At 36.0% G+C, this 25,072-nt stretch overlaps 1 protein-coding gene across 1 annotated transcript; it reads left to right on the top strand.

The window, feature by feature from the left end:
• Nucleotides 1-1,291: 1,291 nt before the first annotated feature.
• LOC306814758 (uncharacterized protein) lies at nucleotides 1,292-5,461 on the top strand (the record flags this gene model as incomplete). Its single annotated transcript, XM_079331137.1, has 5 exons — nucleotides 1,292-1,792; nucleotides 2,241-2,311; nucleotides 2,644-2,687; nucleotides 4,586-4,595; nucleotides 5,343-5,461. The coding sequence occupies exons 1-5, from the start codon at nucleotides 1,473-1,475 to the stop codon at nucleotides 5,459-5,461; spliced, it is 564 nt and encodes a 187-aa protein (XP_079187263.1). The 5' UTR covers nucleotides 1,292-1,472.
• Nucleotides 5,462-25,072: the final 19,611 nt, after the last annotated feature.

Genomic DNA, 25,072 nt, shown 5'->3' with positions numbered 1-25,072 from the left:
GACAAGTTGAGGAACGAACATTTTTGCGGCCATTAGATATAAAATTTGGGGGGAAAGAATTTGATCATCAATTTTTATATATGCCAAATAGCCCAGAATCGCTATTCGGAAGGAATCTATTGTCAATGTTAGAGGCAAAGATAATATTTGAAAAAGGTAGAGTAAGATTGGAATTTCCTGAGGAGAATATTGCTAAATTGTTTGTAGTAAAAGAAGTTGAAGCAGCAGAAATACCACAAGAAATAGAACAAGCTGTAGTACCATGGGTATGGGAAACAGGAGTACCTGGAAAATCAAAAGCAGCACAACCGGTTGTAATAGAACTAAAGGAAGGAGCCTCCCCAGTAAGGGTAAGACAATATCCTTTGAAATTGGAAGCACAAATAGGAATAGCACCCATGATTGAACAATTTCGTAGCTTGGGAATTTTACAGGAATGTGAGTCAGAATTCAATACTCCGATATTCCCAGTCAGAAAGCCAAATGGTAAGTATAGATTAGTTCAAGATTTAAGAGCAATTAATAACATCACTAAAGATATACACCCAGTAGTAGCTAATCCGTATACATTGTTGACAGCTGTGTCGGAAAGGTTTAAGTGGTTCACAGTGATTGATTTGAAAGATGCATTTTTCTGTATCCCCTTGGCACTTGAAAGTAAGAAATACTTTGCCTTTGAGTGGGAGAACCCAGACACGGGACGCAAGAAGCAGCTCACCTGGACGCGTCTACCACAAGGATTCAAAAACTCACCAACTATTTTTGGAAATCAATTGGCTCAAGAGTTAGAAGAATGGAAGACGACTCAGGTAAAAGAATCACCTTTCTTATATGTTCTCCTACAATATGTTGATGACATCTTTATAGCCTCCACAGAAAAGGATGTTTGCCTCAGACTCACTATGGGATTACTTAATATGCTGGGACAAGCTGGATACCGAGTATCGAAAGAAAAAGCTCAGCTGGTAAGAACCCAAGTAATTTACCTAGGCTGCGAAATTTCACAAGGGGTGCGAAAGTTGGGGGTTAATCGAATACAAGCAATTTGCACCATACCCACACCACGAAATCCACAAGAGTTAAGATCCTTTTTGGGCATGGTAGGGTGGTGCCGCTTGTGGATCCCAGAATTTGGACTAAAAGCAAAACCCCTGTATGAGGCAGCCAAAAGCCCTGTGTTTCAGTGGGGACAAACTCAAGAAAAAGCATTCCAGAGTCTGAAACAAGCCTTAAAGGAAGCCCCAGCATTAGGATTGCCAGATCTTACAAAACCTTTTCAACTATACGTAAATGAGAGACAGAGACTGGCAATAGGGGTGCTCACCCAAAAACTGGGCTCATGGAAGCGCCCGGTGGGGTACTTCTCAAAGCAGCTAGACACTGTAAGTGCCGGATGGCCAGGTTGTCTTAGAGCTGTGGCAGCAACAGTGCTTCTAATTCGGGAAGCCAGAAAATTGACTCTGGGGAAAAAAATGGAAGTATTTGTTCCCCACATGGTCATTGCGGTTTTGGAACAAAAAGGGGGGCATTGGCTCTCATCAAGCCGCATGTTACAATACCAGGCACTTCTCCGAGAACAAGATGACATTGAATTAAAAATAACTAATCATCTCAACCCAGCAGAATTTCTTAGGAGCAGCAGCCAGGAAGAAGGAGGCGAATTGACACATGACTGCGTAGAAATCATTGAACAAGTGTATGCCAGCCGGAAGGACCTGAAAGACGAGCCTTTGGAGAATCCGGAATGGGAACTGTTTACAGATGGATCCAGCTTTGTGGAAAACGGAACCAGGTATGCGGGATATGCAGTAGTGACTTTGACACAAATAATAGAAGCTCAAGCTTTAACCCCGGGAACTTCAGCCCAGAAAGCCGAGATACATGCTCTGGTGAGAGCCTTAAAATTAAGTCAAGGGAAAAGAGTAAACATTTGGACTGATTCAAAATACGCCTTTGGAGTAATACATGTACATGGAGCACTATGGAAAGAAAGAGGACTGTTGAATTCTCAAGGATCAGAAATTAAGCACAAAGAACAAATATTAGCACTATTGGAAGCAGTGCATAAACCTCAGGCAGTGGCAGTGATGCATGTAAAAGGACATCAAAAGGAAGAGGGAAAAGCGTTCCAAGGAAACCAGTTGGCTGACAGAGTTGCCAAACAGGTTGCCCGAGAGGTATGGACACAATTAGCTTTATTGCCAGTGCGAATTAACCCTGCAACTTCTTTTCTTGAGCAGAAACCATGGTATACACATGAAGATGAGAAGCTTGCTCAATTTCTCCAGGCCCAGAAGAATGAAAAAGGATGGTATGTCACAGCTGTAGGTCAGGTTCTACTGCCGACAAAAGTAATGAAAACAATTTTAGAAATCGAACATAACAAGTGCCATTGGGGAGCAGACGCATTGGTACAATTTTTAAAACATGAGGTGATTTCCAACCAGATGTTAACAATGGCAAAACGAATTAACGCCACGTGTCCTGTCTGTATTAAAAATAACCCAGTGACACGAAGGCAAGTACAACTAGGAAAGTTACAAGTAGGGCCGCAACCAGGAAACTATTGGCAAATAGATTTCTCAGAGCTACCAAAAGCACAAGGGTACCGTTATTTACTGGTGTATGTGTGTACTTTTTCAGGGTGGCCGGAAGCTTTCCCGTGCAGGACTAACCAGGCAAAGGAAGTAATTAAAACCTTACTACGAGAAATCATTCCTAGATTTGGGATCCCATTAGGAATGTCCTCAGATAGGGGACCTCACTTTGTAGCTAGAGTAGTCCAAGAGGTAGCCAAAGTATTAGGGATAGCCTGGGATCTCCATACGCCCTGGAGACCACAATCTAGTGGCCAGGTAGAACGGATAAATCAGACATTAAAAGGGCAAATTAAGAAAATTTGTCAGGAAGCAAAGATACAGTGGCCGCAGGCACTACCTCTAGCCTTGCTAAGAATCAGGATTAAACCCAGAGAAAAGATAGGAGTAAGTCCATACGAAATTTTGTATGGCAAGCCATATCATGCTGCAACTTACAAAGGGGACCCTCACTTAGTAGGAGATCAAGTATTGTTGAGTTACATTTTGTCTTTAAATAAAGTCCTTACAGCGCTGCGGGGAGCATTGCAGTGGAACCGGCCTCTGCCCTTGGAAAATCCTGTTCATGACATCCAGCCAGGAGATCAAGTATATGTAAAGAACTGGAATACAGAACCCTTGAAAGAAGTATGGGGCGGTCCTCACCAAGTGATCATGACTACCTACACGGCAGTGAAAGTCCAAGGGATCGACAACTGGATTCACTACACTCGAATCAAGAAGGTCCCGTCAAGATGGGAAGTACAGCCTCTGTCTGCAACAAAGCTGGTGTTCAGGGCAAGGACTTAGTTCTTTTAACATTAGTCTGTATAATGCAGGTGGGAGAAGCATTTGTTAAAATTACAGTTCCGGAGCCAGATGTAATGGTGCCAGAAGGTGCGGGAATAAATTTAACCTGTTTGTTTTCTGACAACCAGAGAGCTGGATTAAAAGAAGTAAAGGTAGCCTGGAGACAAATCACCACAGACGAAGTATTTACAGAAGAAATCGTGACATTTTGGGATATGGAACAGCAAAGAGGTAACACCACATTGACAATATCTCATATGCAAGCTGATCAGGTAGGACAATTCTCATGCATTGTGTGGATTAGAGAAAACTTTGATTATGGGGACATAAATGTAGGTATTTTAAAGAAAAATAAAACCCGAAGGGGGTACTCGGTGCAGGTAATACCAGTCAGTGCACGAGTAAATATGTGGAATGGATTGAGAGATACAAGCCTGGCACTACAGAGAAACCAGGAACAACAAAATTTAGTAGTAGGGTTAATTCGAGATTTTGGACAAATACAAAACGTATCAAAAATAACGGCATGTTTACCTCTGCCACAAGCTGCAGGGGAACCAATCCCTTGGGGAGTAATTCCAGTAGGAAATTTACCCCTAATAAAAAGAAGTAAAAATGGAAGTTGTGAATTAAAATTACGAAATAAAATCGAAATTAAAGTAAAATGGGAAAAGGTTGGAGAAACATTAAGAATATTAACCTATAAGGATTGTCTAATTAGCCATGGAAGGTTAGGACAAATTAGGGATTGGGAAATTCAATTAGCGACAGGGGGAAAAGTAAAACCTGAAGATGCTAAGTGGGAATGTTTTCTACCACATTGGCAAAAAAAAAGAATACCTAAAAATGAAAGCTATTATGAAATGATATGCCAGAACTCATCCCGGCAGAAATCCTCGTGGGACAGTTGGAAAACGGTATGAAGCCCCAGCATATTAAAACATTATAGTTACATTAGACAAGTTAATTGGTGTGTCCAATGGACGGGAAGCAGAAATGCCACTCACACAGAAGTATCTCAAACCAGCACATCTACAAAAACTTTGAGCGCCACAAAAGAAAATTGGAACTGCACCCAAATTCTCACCTGTGACACTCCAGAGAATCAAATTAGTTTGGCACCGGTCAGAATGCTTATAAAATGGGGTTGTGAGTGTAAAAAACTTAACCATACAATTCCAGGAAGTGCTTTCCCGCAGGACCAGAAGGGTAAAACTTTAAGCTGTAAAGATACAACTATCAGGAGTCCAGGAAATTTAGTATGGATTATGGGACATGGACAATGGACAACACATTTGCCATTAGACGGGCCTGTAACACAAATTACCTTAGGGGTTCCCACATTATGTCCTTTTTGGAAACAGTCTAAATTAACGAAGAAAGAGATGCAGTCACGAGCAAAGAGAGAAACAAATAAAGTAGCAGAAGAACTAGGACAGGGAAATGAAGATGAATGGCATGAACCCTCATCAGGAGTTAAATTTGGGTGGGTATTGGAATCCTTGTTTGCACCAATTTCTACATATAGAAACCGGGAGATGCTGTACAAATTGCTAGGACAAACTGAGAAGCTAGCTACAGTTACAAAGAAAGGATTTAAGGATCTAAATTTACAATTGCAGGCAACAACAAAAATGACAATCCAAAATAGAATGGCATTAGATTTGCTTTTATTAAAAGAACATGGAGTCTGTGGATACCTCCAAGGAAAGGTTGATCATTGCTGCATACATATCCCAAATGTCACAGAAAAAGTAAAAAAGGACATAAGTCAATTGGAACAAATTAAAACAAAAGTGCATGAAGTCCAGGAAGAAGCTGAACATAACTGGGTAGGAGCACTGTTTAGCTCCCTAGGAATCCAAGTCTCTGGTTGGATATCATCAATTGTACGATATGTAATAATGATTGTATTAATTATTGTAGTATGCATAATTATGTATAAATGTCTTTTAGAAATGATTGCCAGAGAGGGAACTAATACTCGACGTGTCATGAGAGCACTGACCCGGAAAGAAGTAATCCTGCCAACTCGAAAAGAAGACTCACCGTTCTACATAGAAACCACAACTTGAAAAATTGAGCATCCTTGCAGAAAATCTGAAGAATGCTCAAAAGGGGGGAGTTGATACCGAAATAATGAGAAAAAGGACTAATGTAGATATAGTAGTAGTCATGCTAAGGCTTAGAAAACTGCAGTTTTCGGACAGGCCCTGAGAACCTACCTTGTGAAACAATAGTGAAAAGAATTAGTAGAGCATATAGAACATTTAGAACTGTGAAAACAATAATCAAAGGATTTAGTAGGGCATATAGGACATCTAGAAACTTTCAAGATAAGGCTAAAGTATAATAATAATAATTAAAGGATTTTGGTGATGGGCAAATATACAAGGGGGATTAAGGGGGGTAGCCTATAGTTCTAAGTAGACAAGCATGCAGAATTTATAACTTTTAGAAATGATACCTGCAAGATTTATGTATCTGTATTGTTTTGAAGAATGTGTATTTCTGCACGTAGACCACTTTGTAAAAAGGTATAAAAACCTGATGGAAAAAGGGAGCTGTGGGATCCTGACTTTGGACGCTAGTCCGCAGGTTCCCCGGGCCCTGAATAAAGCACCGCATAAACTGACTCTGTTAGTTTGTGTTCTGTTTGGGGCATCGGGCAACAGATTGATTGAAGAAAACAAATACTGTCTGCATCATAGAAAATAATTATGCTTTCTCATAAAATGTTATGAAAAGATTAGTAAATGAATGAGAATCTCATAAGGGTTATCTGTTTCATTTTGCTATCAATTTTATATTATGAATATAATAATAAATATATATTTCTTTTTCTTTCTGTCTGTCCATCACTCTGATTCTTCCAGTTACAACAAAATCTTTAGAAAAGTCATGTCTTGAGATTATGAGAGTGAAATATTTGCCATGCTCTGAGCAAATCTTACTGTCTGAGCACCACTTCATTTTAATGTTCACATTCATATATTGATAAGTATCAGATCAATTCAAAATCCCTTGTTGAGTTGGTGATTAAATGATTTGGTGTCATAAAACTTTTGAAATATGAATTTCAGTAAATACTTCAGATGGTTGCAATTTGAGATATATCACACCAAAGTCGAGGTATGTAAGAAATGTTTCCTTTAAGGAGTTTATTTGTTTATTATATATTTATTATATTATATTTACTTATTATATGAACAGCAATCACATATTTCTGGAAACTGCAAAAATTGTGTGTAACTTGAATCAACAGTTTTCTTCAATGAACATGCAAATGGTCCTTTGTAAATGTAACACTTTTTTTAGGCATGCGCTCTAAATAAATGCAAATTTATATTTAAATACTATTTATTTGAAATAATTCCCTTTTTAAAAGGGAGTGGCCCTTTGAGAATCAAAAAGTTCAATTCTGTTGAAATATTTCTACATTTAAATTATTCAAACATAATACAATCAATTTTTTCTGCAAATATTTCAAGCAATATTCTTCTGTTCAGAAGATTTAGTTATGCATTCTGTCAAGAATCAGCAGTAGCCATGACTAAACAATGTGATTATAACTGTTTGTGTGTAAGGCCAATGCAGACAGATAGGAGACCAGGTGCAATTTTTGGGAATTATTACCTAAAAGTTATTATTGTGATCTTTTTTGATTAAATTTCACATTATTCCAACAGCTGGTGGTTGGATATATTTATTCTGCAAACAGAATTACTCAACAATAGTATTATAGCTCAACGTCACTGATTTAGAAATTTAAGTGCCTGTATGCAAAATGTTTCTCATTTGCAAATTCTTTCTGATAGCATCAGTTTCTTTGCTCTAGAACATGTAATGATATTAACTCACTGTTTTGTTTCACTCACTGTTATAGATCAATGTTTCATGCAGTCTTGAGGGTATTGCTTTTTTTTGGTGGAAATGATGGTCCTGAAATATTAAGAAAGCCAGAGGAAAAATAATACATTTCTGCTGCTCAATGAAGCCCAAATCTTTCCATTATATGCAACAAAAATGTTTAAGTCTTTGTATGTATTTATAGATTTTTGGATATACATAGAAAAAGCTAATTAGTTCTGTTTTCTGGGATTAATTTAAAAAACCCTATGACATGTTAATGTTTTTACAATTTTTTTTATTTTTGCAAAACTTAAAGGTAGACAGAGGCGAGACCAAAGAGAGTAAAATTTCAGAGTATTTGAGGATATGTCTGAAACAGACATTTTCAGAAGAACATAGTTTTCAAATAGCCACTTATCTGTGCCAAAATCTTCCTCAAATAAATAGGAGTCCTGTTAGTGAACACCTTTTTGTTTCCCTTGAGTCATCAGTGAATTTTTCATAGGTAGGTACAGTACTGTAAACATTCTAGTCCAAAATTTGAGCTACTCCTTATAACTTAAAATTCTTTGAGAAGAGTCATAAATTCTTTCATTGTCTTATTTTTATAACACTATAGCTTTATACACAGTGTGAACAGGAAATGTAAGACTCTGTGAAACTAGTTAGAATTTTTGGAAATTTTGAAACTACTCCAAGCTTTCATATTTTTCTTCTAGAAAATCTATAAATTCTATTTGCACCTCATTCTGTGAAGAGAAAAGACATTTAGAAGAATTGCAAAAAGGAGATGATTGTGGACTTTGTGGAATCACAAGATAGATTTTGGTTTCATGTCAGTAAGATTAGTGAAGATTTTCAATTCATCAACATTGTTGCAATTTCATTGACTGTTCTCTTACCAAAATTTTGGTTCAAATATATGTGGCAGTAATCTAATCCTGTTAATTTGCTTTTCCCTAATACAGTCAATTAACATATGCTTGCTTAATCTATTTTATTTTTGGTATTGGCTTTATCATTTTATAGGGAAAAGTTAAATTCTGAAAAAATCAGCTGGCAAAGAAGACATTAAATGGAAATTTTTGAAGTTATAACGAAAAAGACTGAAGCAATAACAGTTGGGTTGAAGTTGCCATGTGGACAAACTTCAAAGATAAAAAATTGCCTACAACATTTATGTCTGAACTTTAAAAATTATTTAAATCTAAGTCAGTAATTCCAGATTATCATTATCATTATTCTTATAACCTAACTGTAGTTTGCATGCCTTTCGTTTGTCTCAGTATTGGTTTCAAATCATTAAATGTCAAACGCTAAAGGCCAAGTCACTGTTTTATGTTTTGTGACTTTTGTACTTAATGTTGATCCTGAAAACTACGAAGAAAAGACTGAGATTTCATATAGGAACTATTAACACAGAAATTAAAAAATTCTGAAATAACTGATTTTATTAATTACTGCATTATTTTATTATATACTGTATTAATAATTTTCCTTTGGATTACAGTATTTTTAATTTAGAAAAAAATTACAGTGTCATTTCATATATGCTTTATTCAAAGCTTCAAATTTTTGATTTACTATATTTTTTTACTACCAATTCTGGCATGATTTTATTAATTAAAATGTTGCCGTTTGGATAATCAAACAGTGAACAAAGCTGTCTGGAGAGATTATGGAACCTCTTTCTGGGCCATACTGAAACCTTTACCATAGAAGGCCCTGCACAATGTGGCCTGTTCTGGCCCTGCTTTGAGTGACATGCTGGACCTCTAGAAGTCCACTTCAAATTAGTTAATTCTACGGCATTCCTCAAAATGTCCATCATTTTGCTGCTTCATTTTACAGGCAATGAACAATTCACCAAAATGAAAATGCAGAAGTGATACTATTTTCCTCTGGCAAACCAAAACTTGAAATCCTCCTTTTTTCTGCAACATTCAGAGTTTAATATTTTAAAATCCTGAAGAACCTGTCCTCATCTTCAGCATTTTTGTGCACTGTAGGCTACCTATGAAACTAATTTTAGAGATATGCTCAGGCATTTAAGTTCAGCATGTACCTGCTGGAAGTGTTATGAAACTGCTCATGATACATGATAAATTTGTTATTCAAGAAAGGATACTATGCATTAGCACAGCAGCCTTTGCATCAATATTGCTGGAAACCTAGGACATGCTAAAAGGCTTTTAAAAAAATTATTTATTTTGACCATATTTTCTGGGATAATGTATATTATTTTAAGACTGAAGATAACAAATTAAATACAGTTGCACAAACATCCTAAAATAATTAATTTATTATCTGCTCGAGGATTTTTTTAGTGTTTTTGTTTAGAAATATAAAAATGCAGCATTTTCTGAGTATGCAGCTAACAAGGAAATGGACTAAGGGAACATAAATACATAAATCAGTACATTTTCATTTAGCTGCCAGGTTAAATGATTACTGGAATGACTTCCTCAAGACAGGAAGAAGCAGAATGTGGTTAGTGTGCTAAGTATTCATGTTGTGCTAAGATATTATGGCACATGAATATGTATTTATGTAAGAAATATTTTACAAGCCACAACCGGTTGTGGTGGAAATGTACCCCCAGTTTTGAAACCACTGTCAAAAATTTTTTAAAGAATTCTTTTTAGTCCTATGTTCTTAAAGTATTTTGATATTCTGAGACAATCAGGTGGATTGAATAGAAGAACATAATTATGCATTGACATCCACACTCTTGTGAAATGAGTCCACAGGCTTTATTTGTGGGCTCACCTGGACCCTTGTGTCAGAGAGATGGGATTGAATGCACAACAAATCTGAGGGAAGGATGATTTCATTGCCTTTCATAATCTGCACATACTTTGTCAAAAAGAATGAAATGAATATTTATCAGTCCTGTTATTCAGTCCTGTATTCTCAATACAGGATATGTGGGGCTTGTATTTATTTTATAGATAAAAAAGTATCTATTGCTATGCTATTCGTTTGAGTTGGTATCTCGTTGTGCTTTGGGTGAAATAATTTCATATAATCTAATAAAGTAGCAGATTTATGCCAGAGTCTTTGTGGAATAACTTGTAATAATATTGATTTTCTAGATATATTTATTAATATTCATGTTGTACTTTTAGTTCTGGTAGCTCAAGAACCACTAGAATTGTTTAAATACCATAAAATAAAACCCATTCTGATTATAAATGGATAAAGAAACATGGTTTTTATGCTGAATTTTAATTTTGGTAGAAAACAAACAAAAATATATAACCTTGGAAAGTGTACTATTTTAACAAACACTTAGGCATAATTTAATGGTGTTTACCGTTTTGACGCCATTGGCATTGGCATTTGTATTTTGCATGCCAAGCATTATGCAAAATCCATTTATAAATTTAACATTAAATCAACTTTGTACCTCAGGGTTAAATAAGAAAATGGGTTGTGATATTTTACTTCTTTGAATTGCACTTCCAGCAGGAAAATCTGACTCCTATTTTTAAAAGCAGGTTTTTCTCCTACAAAAATTAGTGCTCTGAACACTGTTAATGTACCTCTAAAACAAAAGGAAGGCAAAAAGAATGGATTGCAAATGTACATTGTTGACTTGAAGCCATCTAAGACTTTAAAAGATAAAGGGTAAATAAATGTTTTGTAAAAAGCCATCCAGTTTTATAAAGGTTAGAATTTCTATGCTATGCAGTGTGACTCCCACTACCTGGCTCTGTTCGCCCACCATCAACTTGCTGGATACCCCAGACATTCCCATTTCACAGGTAGGAATGATTGGGTAGAAGTCAATTCAAGTCAGTTGCTTGCTTCTCTCTTCAAATTTAATTGTCTTGCTCTGCTTCTCTCATGCAATTGTGTACTTTTTTCAGTGTCAAGTAAAAGGCTTATTCCTTGTTTTGCTTATAAAATTTTTGCTTGTGCTTTGTGCTGCTTTTCTTTGAATTATGATATGTTTGTAGGATTATGATTATTTTAAAATAGAACTATTTTGCACCTGAAATCATTACTGCAACGATATTTCTTGATAAACATTAGATATTTAGAATTTACTTGTGTTTAAGGGCACATTTAGCATCACAACAGCCTCTGGAAAGAAGAAAGTAGGTCACATTATCAGAGCATCACTAAGATATTTGGCAAATTTCAGACTGCTATATTTTGTGGATGATAATATTTCAAGGAGCACTGTAAATTACATCTGTAATTAAAATTTGTTAATCACATTAGAATAGGTTTGGCATAGGGAAATGCTGGAATTGCTGGTCTGAAAAATAAACTTTAATTTAATCAAGAGTGTCAAAATAGTTGAGCTCCTCACCCCTTTATGGGTTAGCTGCATATTTATGATAATCATCACTTGATATTTTGAAATAGGGTGTTTTAATTAATTTTCACAATCTATTTATAAACTACTAATTACCTTTTGTGGAGATCAGTGACCACCACACTGAATAAAACAGAAATGAAGGATAAAGTCAATCTCTCTCCCAAAACAAAACTTGCATGGATATCTGACATCTATTACCATATCCATGTAATTTTGTCCAATTTTAATGAATCTGTGAGAATTAAAATATCAGGCCAGGCCCAGAATAATTGCTATAACATTGAGGTGGAACAATTTGAATACAAAAGAATTTCATTCATTTTGCATCACCCTTCATATCACATCAAGTTCTACTCAATACTTCAATTGTTGGGGTAGTGTAATTATAATCTAGGTTTCTGACATATTGTGTTGGTAGTTTAAGAGGAAAAATAGCCCTTCATATTTCAACATGGGAAAAAATGGAACCATTTTTGCCATTATCCTTCCAATTCACTTCTTCCCCCTATTTCTCTAGGTACATAAAGCATTTGTTTTCACCATTCAGTGCAGCTTTAAATGACAATCCAAACACATAAGCACAGTTTTTTGTGCAGTGCTGTATGTTGTTTATCAGCCCTACAATCTCTAAGACTATGGATTATTCTACTTTCATTTTCCTCAGCTGTTAAGCTCAAAGCCAGGCTCAATATTTATTTTGGCAATTTTATATCCCCTCTGGACAGAAACTGATGTCTAAAATTATAAGATTTTTTCTGTTTGTTGATTCCCCTGTCAAATTTGGTCAACACAGGAGAAAATACTCAAAAGCCAGTCCCACTAATTATATACATTAGTTTCCCTGCAAGTTCCTATTAGTTCTCCCTCTGCTCCTTTCCTGCCATTCTATTAAGAGAAAAAAATACAAAAGTTTAATGTGAGGCTAACTGGCAGAAAACAAAAGATATGGTGGCACATGAGGAGCATATCAGTTAAATAACTCTGACAGTCCAAATTCCTTCAATTATTTTTTTCCTTTTCTGTCATGTATTACTGTAGAGTTAGCATCTGAGTGATAAAAACAGGATTTTAATATTAAGACTTTCACTATAAAAGATCTTAAGCAAGCTAGTTAAATAAAGTGGGTGTCTCCAATCTACTTCATTAATCTCTGTATTACTAACTTAAAATATTTTATACATCTTTATTTTAAATTTGGGCATTTAGTGAATTAAATATGGTTGTCAGGGTACTCTTATAGCTTGGTAGTTTGTGTATGACTGAAAGCACCTTCTGAATCTCCTTTATAATGCTGCCTAGGCAATTTCCACAGCATATTTTAAAAGAAGTTTATTGTGTTTTATAAGTGGGAGAGGAATTGGCTGAAAAATACCTATTTTACTGAAAGCTCATTGCAGATAAGCCCCTTGTACTACAAAGGGACTGCTAAAAACCCACTTGATTTTGTTCCTAAGAGGAAATGAAGTGTGGTAATTCATAAAGTCATTCTGCTTGCATATGTCCTCCTGAAGTAGTCAGTTTTCAATCACATTTTAGAAGTTACAATTCCTTGCTGAAGGAGACAAATTGATCCTTTTTAGTGTTGGTTTTGCTGCAAATAAACTACAAAAATATATACAATTTTAATATGAAATGTCAATGTGGGTTTCTAAATGGAAAATATGTTAAAAACTTTTTAGGTATATGTGCAAATCATCAAAAGCTGTTTCACCTAATGAATTTTATTATACTACTTTTTTACTCTTTCATCAAAATTTTAAAGTCTACTTGGACAAAAAGCAAAATATTGCATGTTTTATATAATCTCTGAAGCTGAATGTCCTGTCAAACCGTCTGCAAAGGACTTATATGTGGAAACCAAATTTCTTCCTGTAAGGAGAAACTTTCACTCTTCCGCACAACCGAATACCTTAAACTGCATTTATTTTTCACATGTGAATAAATAAGGGAAATTAAATAAAAGCTTTTTCCCTAGCAGAAGAGAGCCTGAGAGGCTGATGTCATCAAACTTAAGGCATTTACAGTGTAGATATCTACATCTAAGGTACTGTCTGCACTGGCACAGCTACCAGCGAAGCTGTTCTCCACAGATACTATTTGGAGTGAGATCCAGCTGCCCAAGGGTGGATATCAATTTGTGTGGGGGAGTTCATGTGAATTTGGAAACAATTTTTGTTTTTCTTTCAATTCTGCAGTTCATACTAGTAAAGAGAAGAATGGGAAAAGTTGTGCTTTTCTCGTGTCTTTCAGAAGTTGCTTGTAGATGTAGATGTAGATACAGATGGAAGTAAAACCTCACTTCTGACTTTTGTTATATTTCATCATCTTCTCCCAGAGCTAGGCATGAGGCTACATGTGTAGATGTCAAGTGGAGGTAAAGAATATTTGTAAACTATCACTCTCAATTCAGATGGAGAAAAAGAAATTGTGCTTCAATAATTTATTTAGTAGAAATTTGCATTTTGATACAAAATAATGAACTGACAACTAAAACTCAGATATCTAAGCTAGATAATTCTGTGGTTTTGAGTCTTTAAAGAATTGGTCTCCAAAACACAGATATTTTTTTCCAGAGAATTCTGATTATAAGGAAATTACTAAATGTCTTTATTCACTTTTAAAACCACTTCTTGTCTAAAATAGAGATTGATTTTTATTTCAGAGCTGAGCATGCTATTGAGCAGGAGTGAATGCTCAGATTGAAATTCTCATCATATTCCCATTAAAGTTTAGTTGCTATGGATTTTTTTATGTTTTAAATTTATTCTTTGACAATTTCTCTTTCAGGGATTTTATCCATTCAGGGGTTTTATCCATTAGTAGGATATGGTAATTTACTTAATTTCTGGGGTGTTATTATTTTGTTTTTGTTTTTGTTTTTGTTTTTTTGTTTGGTTTTTTTTTTTTTTTTTTCTCTCTATACAAACTAGCAAGGCTATAGTAATATAGCAAGGCTATAATAATAGTTATTTTTCCCAAGTGATTAGTCATTAGTGTTCCATAAAACTGTGGGCTACCAATATTGAAATATTTAAGCTGTGGTATACAGCAATTTATCATGTTTTTTACCAATTGCATTGATCTTACATGTCATTTAAGGCTTAATTATGATTAAGAGTATTTAATAAATTCTGACTCACTTTAATAAATTGACCTTACACTTGCTCAGACTTTGTAAAGGACTTCTAAAAATGAATAGTTTGAACTGTTATATTTCAAATGAGAACAATTTCAAATAAGGATTATTTGCTACACTTTGGGTAGCTGACCAAATTCCTAGTTTTAAAGTGTTTCCTTTATTATTTTTACTTTTTAATGAAAAATTTGCCAAACTGTCTTGAATGAGAACAACCTTCCTTTTCTTCTCTGTATGTTGTCACGGCTTTGTCCCTACGGATTTGTGAACACACATCTTCAGCTTTGCTGGAACCCACGGTTGGAAGAAGGAACTTTCCTATTAAATATTAAAAACATCAACAGTAAAAGATGCAGGTGTATGGATGCCCATGCACACACTTCCTTGCCTGCACAGTGATAAAATTACTGGCTGGCTCTAGAGACCTTAGGGGATTGGAGGCACATAGGATTTTTTCAAACTGTCGTATAGCTGGGTGTAGGACAAGCAGCAGAGTCCTTCTGATATCCTGCAGCTTCATTTCCAGCAGGGTTAATACCTAATGTGTAACAGGCACTCTTGTCCTTCTGCCAGTGGGCCCCGTGCAATGTAAAAACTGCCTGGAGACAAAAAAACATTTTTGGATAATGAGATTGACTTTGTACAGGGCGAGACTGTGTGAGGAATTTCTTTGGACATTTCAAAGGGTGTGACTGATACAGGTATCTGGCTAGAAAAACAAAATCTACCCTACAAAATCACTGAAGAAAGATGACATAAATAGTCCCATATCTATGGGCATGCCTGCTTCCAGTGCTTGCACATGTTCCAACATCTTCACAGAACTGCTGGGTGGGGCAAAACACTGTTCTGTTGAGGTTCTGTACAGTTCTAAGGTATTCCATTTTCAGCACAATGACTTGCAGTTCTTAGCAAACCTTAGCATATGCACCTACTGCAGAGTTTTGTTAATCTCAAGAGTAAGGGATGGAAAATGGATTTTTCAAAATTAAATTAAACAACAGACCAAAGTTGTTTTCCTTGTGTCTGTGGCTTCTAATTGGTCTTAACACTAAATATTTTTCTTTATTGCCAGGCTTTATCAAGAACTGCATGCTTTTTTGACTGTGCAATTTTCTTTGGAGATTGAATTCATTATCACAAATGGCAGTGTTAGATAATACATTTAAATGCATCCTTACTAATTAATTCTCTTTTTAAAAGCTAAAGTAACCACCACAAAAAGTAGAAGGTTGAAGTGGTAATCAAAGAAGGAAAATCTTCATTCAAATCAAAGAACTATTGATTCCTATGTGATTCTGAGTTATCATATGTGTCATGATCTTTTATTATTTTACCGATCTGGTTGTAACCTTAGTAACCAGGTATCCATAGTAACATATGGATATATGTAACATATGGATATATTCAAAGACAAATGTTGGATCAAAACTTTTCTGTGGTCTGGTTTCTGAAGTTCTGATAAACTGTTTTCTCATTTCGGGATGAAATTAGAGCCCAGCTTCTCCATTTTTAAATAGTTAGTATCACATCACAGACTATCTTTCCCAAAATAGTATCTAATTGTATAAATGACACATATGTCACTGTGTGTCATACATGAGGACACAGATTGCTTTATCTTACAATATATGGTATGTGTTGCAAGTGAATATTGAATTAAATGGCACTTTTAGAACATAACTCATGAATATTCTTATTTTAGCATAGCATATAAAACACTGAAAGGATATTTCTTGTAATGCATCAACTTAAATAAATAAAAATCTGAAGCATTAGAGATGCATTTATATTAACTTTGCATCATCTTTAAATAGATAAAGAATATATCTTTGCAGCTTTATAACTTTTGAACAAACAAAGTCTTGAACTTCTAATGGATGGTTTGAACATCTTGAAAAAAATCCAAACAATGGGGAAACACAGTATAAAAATTAGAATAATTTACATTCTGAAAGAGTGATAAGCTGGAAAACATTGTCTGCCCTCAAGCCATCAGAATGAGCATTTTATTTCTGAGAAAGCTTGAAATGTTGAACATCTGTTGGATTGGTTGTGCTTACAGTCCTCACAGTTCATGAAAGTGAGAAATGCTGTAAATTATAAAATGTAAGAGACAATATTGTCTGTAGAGACCAGATCAATAAGTTTGCTGCTGATAAACTGATAAACCATTAGTAAACTTATGACTTGATGGCTGGAAGATACCTGGATCATATGCTATCAATCAACATTTAATAAAATTAAATGTATGAAATATATTTATGTGAATATATATTAAATAATAATATATATAATATATAATATATATTATTCATATATATTCCAATATATGAAATAAATAATAGTGTTGTTAATATCTAAATAAATGTATTAAACAAATATTATATTTCATTTAATAAAACCAACCAAGCAATCAAAACCCACGTTTCTGAAATCCAATTTGTTGCTGTATACCTCCAAATTTCCTTATTAGAAAAAGATAATTTCCTAATTTTCCCTTCAGGTTATGGTTTGTTTTTTTTTTTCAAGCAACCCAAACCTGCTTTAATCGAAAAGTTTATATATTTGTATTAATAATATAGTATTTATTATCTATACACTTTTAAATTATGTAATATAGCCTTAGATGATCTTTTGATATATTGGCTATTTTATTTCTAATAATTTTCTTCCTTAATGTAAATAGAGCTGATACTGTTTCATTTTCTTCCCATCAAATTTTTTTAGTCCTAATTCTCTACAGTTTTATTTCCTCATTACTGCACTGCAAACAGAACACAGGGAAAAGCTGCTCACTCGTACTCCACCTTGTCACAGTGATCCAGGTTATTGATGGAATTCAAGAGCATTTCATACAACCTTCACCCTTTTTTCTGTGTACAAATGTACACAAATTTGCTTTCTCTACAACCCTTGCATAATATATGACTTTAACAATCAGTGTCATCACAACCATCATGAATTACAAGTTCATATTTTATAGCAACTATTTTATATCTGTATGGGCAACCTGGTGATGGTTTAAAATGAAATAACTTTGTTTGTTCTTGGTATCTCTGCATACTTATATTAAATTTCAACTCAATGGCTTGACAAATCAGGTAAAATTAAGATAAAGACCTGTAAAATCAGCAAACATGATCTGATTTGTAGTATTTAGTTACTTTAAAGCTGTATTTTAACCTCAGCATCTTGGTTTCAAAACCAAGATTAAGAGATTTAGTTCTTAAGAATGATAAATTTTTTTTTTTCTTTCCAGAAAGTTGCACTTTTCTGTGCATCTATTAGACCATTCATTCTGATATTTTATATTGTTTGATTAAATATTGTTAATATTGTTTGATTAAGAAGATATGAAATCTGTCATCGAGAATTAGCATTCTGAATTCAGAGCTGATGCAGATAAAAGTATATGGAGATGACAAGGTTATTCACCCAAAACTGCACAGTGAAAACAATGGATGATTACTGTACTTATTTACTAATTTGACTGACATGTTTATTTTTAGTAGATTGAAAAATTTAGATTATTCAAAAGTAGAAGATTATTTAATATTAGAAGATAATAGATATGTGATTGGATATTTCAAACGGAGAATTAGGTTTAGTCTTTAATGTTTATCATGCACTTGAATAAACTGAATAACAATTTAGCTGAATAGATGGTCTTTAATATATATAAAGAAATCAAAATATGAGTTAAAGATGTATTTTGACATGAGTGAAAAATACTTTTAAAACCACTTTTTTCTACAATATGCTAAGTTGCTTTTTAATAAAAATGAAAAGTGATTCCATTGCAGACTTGTTTATAGAAAAACAAAAATATTATGGAAGTATGAAAACATTGTGATAAAATCTTGGTTCTAGTAAAAGTTGATAACTACAGCTTTTGAAGAGGCTACTAATATGCTTCATAATAGATATTACTCATAATGTTAGTAAGATTAGTATTACCCAAACAAATGAAAGGGATAAGTAAACTAATTTCATTAAAATTTAGAACAAAAAACATAATCCCTGTTGTAATCATATACTATTATAAATTACAGTGATTTCTTTCCCTTTATGTTGGTTTATTTCTGCTATGAAGTAAGATCATCCCTATCTCCAGCCTTAATTCAAATCAGGTGTTTAAAAAAAGACTGGATTTGGCACTTGGTACCATGGTCTAGTTGGGTGTTAAGACATGGGTTGGATTTGATGATCTTGAAGGTCTCTTCCCACCCAGTAGTTCTGTGAATTCTGTGGGATTCATTAGACTACATAGTCTCCACAACAAAGAATAGGTTGTACACTTGTTCTGTTTGTGTGCCATAAAGCTGCACATCATTTGTGAGATCAAAATAAGTTCTAAACCAGAAAAGAAAGGCCAGGCCTGAAGTGCTCATGTAGTTGTACCAATAAAGAATTCTTTTGAAACAATTTTTGATCAGAAAAACACAGCTTCATGAAACTGAACCAGTTTCTATACAGCAATTCTGAAATGTTGTTCAAACATTAATAGTTGAAAACTGTTTTTGAATTTAAAATTTAATCAGTGGGATAAAATTATATATTCTACACAAGAAAATGAAACAGTTTGACTTGAATTTTAATTAGGAGACATAATCCAGTTTAGCAATACAACAATACAATTACAGTCAAAGGGACTCTTGAGTGGGTCATAAGAATTAGTACTATGTGGTATTCTGAATCAACAAAAACATCAGAAACAACATACAGATAGAAGAGCTGCTTAACACTTTCACAGGTGACATCTGAACATATTACTTATGTTATATGGTAGCATTTAGGCAAAAAGAAGTAGGTTTATTCTGAATTCAGTGTACTTCAGAATATATCTTCAATTAATTAAAAAATCCATTATTTACTTCTTTATATTTACTGTCTTTTAAGATTTGATGTTACATTTCCTATCTATATTTTCTACTACCATTTAGATAATCAGAGGTCATAGAATAGTTTGGGTTGAAAGTGTGCATTAAAGATCATGTTGTTCAAGGCCCCTGCAATAAGCAGGGAACATGTTCAACTAGATCAGGTGCCTCAGAGTTCCATTCAACCCTGCTTGAGTGTTTCCAGGGCAACCTGTTCCAGTGCATCATCCCCCTCATCATAAAAATGTCTTTCTTGTATCTAGTCTAATCCCTTTTCATTTAAAGCCATTATCCAATGTCCTGTTGCTATAGGTCCTACTGAAGAGTCTGTCCCCATTCTTCTTATTCTTATTTAATTATTGAAGGACTACAGAAAGGTTGGTGGTGCTCACTCCCACGGGTCCACATCCCTCCTGTGCTGGTACCCAGGGCTGGGTGCAGGGTTCCAGCTGGGGTCTCACAGAGCAGAGCAGAGGGGCAGAATCCCCTCCCTCCCCTGCTGCCCACGCTGCTCTGGATGCAGCCCAGGACACGTTTGGTTTCTGGGCTGGGAGTGCCCATGGCTGGGTCATGTGCAGCCTCTCACCCACCAGCACCCCCAAGTCCTTCTCACAGGGCTGCTCTCATCTGTTCATCCCCAGCCTGGGCTGGGACCTGACCCAGGTGCAGCACCTTCTACTTGGTCTTGTTATACCTAATGAAATCCTTGTGGATCCATTTCTTGAGCTTGTCCAGGTCCCTCTGAATGGCATCCCATCCATCAGATGTGTCAACTGTGTCACTCAGCTTGGTGTCACCTGAAAATTTTCTGAGCATAGACTTGATCATTTTGTCTAATGAAGATATTAAATGACACAAGTCCCAATATGAATCCCTGATGGACCCCACTTGTCATTGATGTCCATTAACATTTTGAGCCTTTGATCACTACCCTCTGGATGTGAGCATCCAGCTGCTATCTTAACAATATCCAGTGGATCCATCTCTCTCTAGCTTGGGGAGAGAGACGTGGGAGATTGTGTCAAGGTTTGCAGAAGTCCAGATAAATGACAGCTGTAACCTTCCCTTGTCCACTGATGCAGCCACTCCATCATAGAAAGCCACTAGGCTGGCTTCTGTCTTGGGTGAATCTGTGCTTGATCCTGCAAATCACTTCTCTGTCCACCTTGTGGCTTAGCATAGCTTCCAGGTGGATCATTCCATGATCTTCCTAGGCACAGAGATGAGACTGAGAGGGTGGTGCTTCCCAGAATCTTCCTTTCTAAAGATGAGGGCAATGTTCCCTTTTTCCAGCCCCTAGGACTTTACCTGACTTTTCAAATGTCATGAAGAATACCTTGGCAGCTCTATCAGCCAATTTCATCAGAGCTCTAATTCTCAGATCAAATTTCATTGGTTCCCAATGCATTTCACCAGGTCCCATAGTCTTATGCTCCTTCAGATTCCTCAGGAATCTGATTTCTAGTTACAGTGGAAGAGACGATTTTTCCACCAGTCCTGTTGTCCATCCACCTAAGGGCTGTGAGAAGGGATGCTGCTGTTGAAGACTGAGTCATAAAAATTGTTGAGTTCTTCAGACAATTCTTCATCTATTGTTACCATTTTCCAGTATTGTTCATGAGGGATATACGGCTTCTTTGACTTTTCTGATTAACATATTTATGGAAGACCTTCTTACTCTTCTTTGTGTCCCTTACTGGTTTCAATTCCAGATTCATCTTGGTCTTTCTCACACCTTCCACAACTATACTTCATCCTTATATCATTCACAGGTCACCAGTCATAGCTTCAAATGTTAGTGCATTTGCTTCTTTCTGTTATTGTCTGACCAGTAGTTCCCTACTCAGACATTCTGGTCTCTTGCCTTCCTCGCACAATTTCTCGTTCCTGGGAATTGCTAGTTCTTCTGCTTTATGGAAAATTTCCTCAGAGATCTGTCAGCTCTGTTCCCATCACTTGCTCCGCTGGGCAGTCTCTCAGGAGAGCTAATTGACCCTCTCCTCTCCTCTCCTCTCCTCTCCTCTCCTCTCCTCTCCTCTCCTCTCCTCTCCTCTCCTCTCCTCTCCTCTCCTCTCCTCTCCTCTCCTCTCCTCTCCTCTCCTCTCCTCTCCTCTCCTCTCCTCTCCTCTCCTCTCCTCTCCTCTCCTCTCCTCTCCCTCCTCTCCTCTCCTCTCCTCTCCTCTCCTCTCCTCTCCTCTCCTCTCCTCATCCTCTCTCTCCTCTTCCTCTCCTCTCCTCTCCTCTCCTCTCCTCTCTCTCCTCTCTCTCCCTCCTCTCCTCTCCTCTCCTCTCCTCTCCTCTCCTCTCCTCTCCTCATCCTCTCCTCGCCTCTCCTCTCCTCTCCTCTCCTCTCCTCTCCTCCTCCTCATCCTCCCCTCCTCTCCTCTCCTCTCCTCTCCTCTCCTCTCCTCTCCTCTCCTCTCCTCCTCCTCTCCTCTCTCCTCTCCTCTCCCTCCTCCTCCATCCTCTCCTCTCCTCTCCTCTCCTCTCCTCTCCTCTCCTCTCCTCTCCTCTCCTCTCTCCTCTCCTCTCCTCTCCTCTCCTCTCCTCTCCTCTCCTCTCCTCTCCTCTCCTCTCCCTCTCCTCTCCTCTCCTCTCCTCCTCTCCTCTCCTCTCCTCCTCCTCTCCTCTCCTCGATCCTCTCCTCTCCTCCTCCTCTCCTCTCCTCTCCTCTCCTCTCCTCCTGTATTTGCTCCTTGAAATAAGAAAATTTAGGCAATTTTGAGCTCCATATAACTGATATTTCTTTATTATAATTTCCAAAGAAACTTCAGGCTAATGCAACTGACTGTATAATGCATGCCAATACTAAAAAGAAACTATAATAATCCTTATGAATGATCATTTATCATTAGTCTCTGTCATCACCCTAATTGCACTGAATGATCTCATCTCCTTACAAATGAGGCCAGGTACAAAAAAATGTGAATCTTACATGTTCATTTCCATAAATACTAATCATTTGACGTAAAGATGAAAAATGGGCTTCTCAACATTGAAAATGCATTGAAAGTAAATATAAGAAAGTAAGAAACACCGTTGCTGAATGCTGATTTAACAGGGTTATGTCTCTTTCTTCTCATTTACTATCCATAATAAAAAGAACTGCTGCTGCATTCTATGTTCACATATAAATGTGTTGGGTCATTGTAATGAATGACAGATGCAATATTAGTAAAAATAAAATAAGGGAAAAAAAACTTTCCTGAGGAATTTCTGGCTTAGGATGTACATGTCAAGAAAAGTTGATAAAATTCCATTGTAATAACTATGTGGCACCATAGCAAAAAGGTACATTCATCATTCAGCTGTGCAAAGGCAACACATCTGTTTTGCACAGATTGATCTTTTTCTGTACCTTTTCCTGTCTTGTCCTTTCTACTGGCAGTGTATGAGAGGTTGAATTTATACCTTTCTCCTATTGTTCCAGAATCTGAAAATTATAATGGTCTGAATTGCATATTGATGTTTTCTGTGCTGGAACACAGAACCTGAGGACAGTGACATTATGTGCTGCATATGGTGAAACTGCCAAGTTTTTGGCAGTCCTGCAAGGTACTGCAAGGTTTCTTTTCAGGAAATCTTTAAGGTCAAATTGCACCCCACAATCAGTCACCCTATATTGCATATAGCTGCTATGCACTCGCCAAAATCAGTTTTGTACCTGGGGTAAATGAGCCAAGCCAGGCTGAACTCACTGCATTAACAATTTTAATCACAGAATGGCTGATGCTGCAAGAGTATTTATACCTGTGACTGCCTATATTGATACTGTCCTGGCTGCTCCTGGCAATATCCTTGGAACCCACCTGAGAGCACATCAGATTCTATTTGTCAAAGGATTACACAGGCCTTGACAATCTTCACAACATCCTGGGTAAGGGCCCCAGTAAGCAGCAGTCCAGTGCTTTTGTTTACTGGCACACAGTACTGTTGATTTGCATGGAAAAAGTAACAGATTCAGCGTTGGGTGAAACGATTACTAGGTAGCTCATCAATCAGTGTGAGAGTTTGGGTAAAAGGCACTGCAATGTGATAAATATCAATCCCCTGTAACCTTGGCTTTCAATCAAGGCAGTAAAAGTAGGAAGAGAGTGTAAGTTCCTCAGAAAGATTTGTTATACTATATTAAAAATTACTGTAATATAGTGCAAATAATAAAAATTTGTTTTTCTTATTGCCATGCCTTCAAAATATTCCCATAAATCATTTTAAGGAACATCTCTTTTCTAGGTTATTTGTTTGTCTTCTCAACAGTCTTTAGTATTCTCAATTAGAATAATAGTCTATACATCAATCAATTTACAATCACATTTCTCTTAAGTTTTTTTTTATCATAGTGACCCAGTTTCGTTTCTGATGACTTCAGAATAAACTTAGTAGTGATGGCCTAAAGGTAGCTTTCTTATTAGCCAAGATAGTCAGAAAGGTGTTTAAAGCCACCAAGGAATTGTAAGCCCTGTAACATTTGGGAGTCATATTGCTTCAAGGGTTGCACAAAGGGCTGTCCTCACTTGGCTGAGCATTAAACATGTCTTGTACTCTGACGGTCTGTGAAGAACATTTTGGGACAGAAACGAATTCATTGGAGTCTGGACATAAGATCTATCATTCCTTGATCTTGCAAAGCAAGACCTAATGTCTAATTGTTTGTAAATGGGGAATATGTTAGCTTTCTGACCGTTTTAGAGAAGTACATTAATAAAAATAATTGTGGACAGAACTTTTTAAGGGTTCTCTCTGCAGCTGAACAGTTTTTGCTGATTTCTACTTTTCAAATCTCTTATTGTTTGATGACAGGATTATAATCACTTATAGGCAATGTTAAAATTGAAGAGTAAAGAGAAAAGGAAGACTGAATCTTTTCTAACTGCACAATATCACTAGCTCATTTATATTTGAAATAAAGACAAATATTAAAGGAATGGGAAGAAAATAATCTATAGGGTTACATTTTATGTTGATTATTTTTAACTTATTATAGTCTTCCCTGAAAGTTAAGCAAGATAGTATTTGAATTCTCTATTTCATTTTACTGTAATTTTTATTAAAGTTATTTTTCATAGTTTTCTAACATTGCCCATGCCTAGCCATTTGCTAAAATGGAGTAATGATACTCATTTTGTTTCTTCAAATGTCAGCTGTTGCCTTCCATTACCTTCAATTAGCAGGCTACTCTTTTAGAGTTAGTACTTTCTGAAAATTATGCCCCACAAAGAATACCAGGCTCCATAAATATTTGTCAGTTCAATCTGCACCTCTGAGCTAGTTTTTGCCAGTAAGTTGTTTGCATTCCTAAGCAAGAGGATGATCAGCTGTGGAGAGGAGGCAGTGGTGCTCATCTCTCTGTGCTTGATTGCAGGGTCCTGAAACAGTAGCCTGAGGGCTCACAGGTGTTTTCTGGAAGGGGTGTAGATATGCTGTTCAATGCTTTAATCCTTCTCTATGCTTTAATCATCTTTATGGAATGGAACTTATATTAAGG

Source organism: Erithacus rubecula, assembly GCF_903797595.1.
Source record: "Erithacus rubecula genome assembly, contig: SUPER_Z_unloc_2, whole genome shotgun sequence".
NCBI classification, from domain to species: domain Eukaryota; kingdom Metazoa; phylum Chordata; class Aves; order Passeriformes; family Muscicapidae; genus Erithacus; species Erithacus rubecula.
The sequence above is the reverse complement of the archived record's forward strand: the minus strand, read 5'-3'. Positions and strand labels throughout refer to the sequence as shown.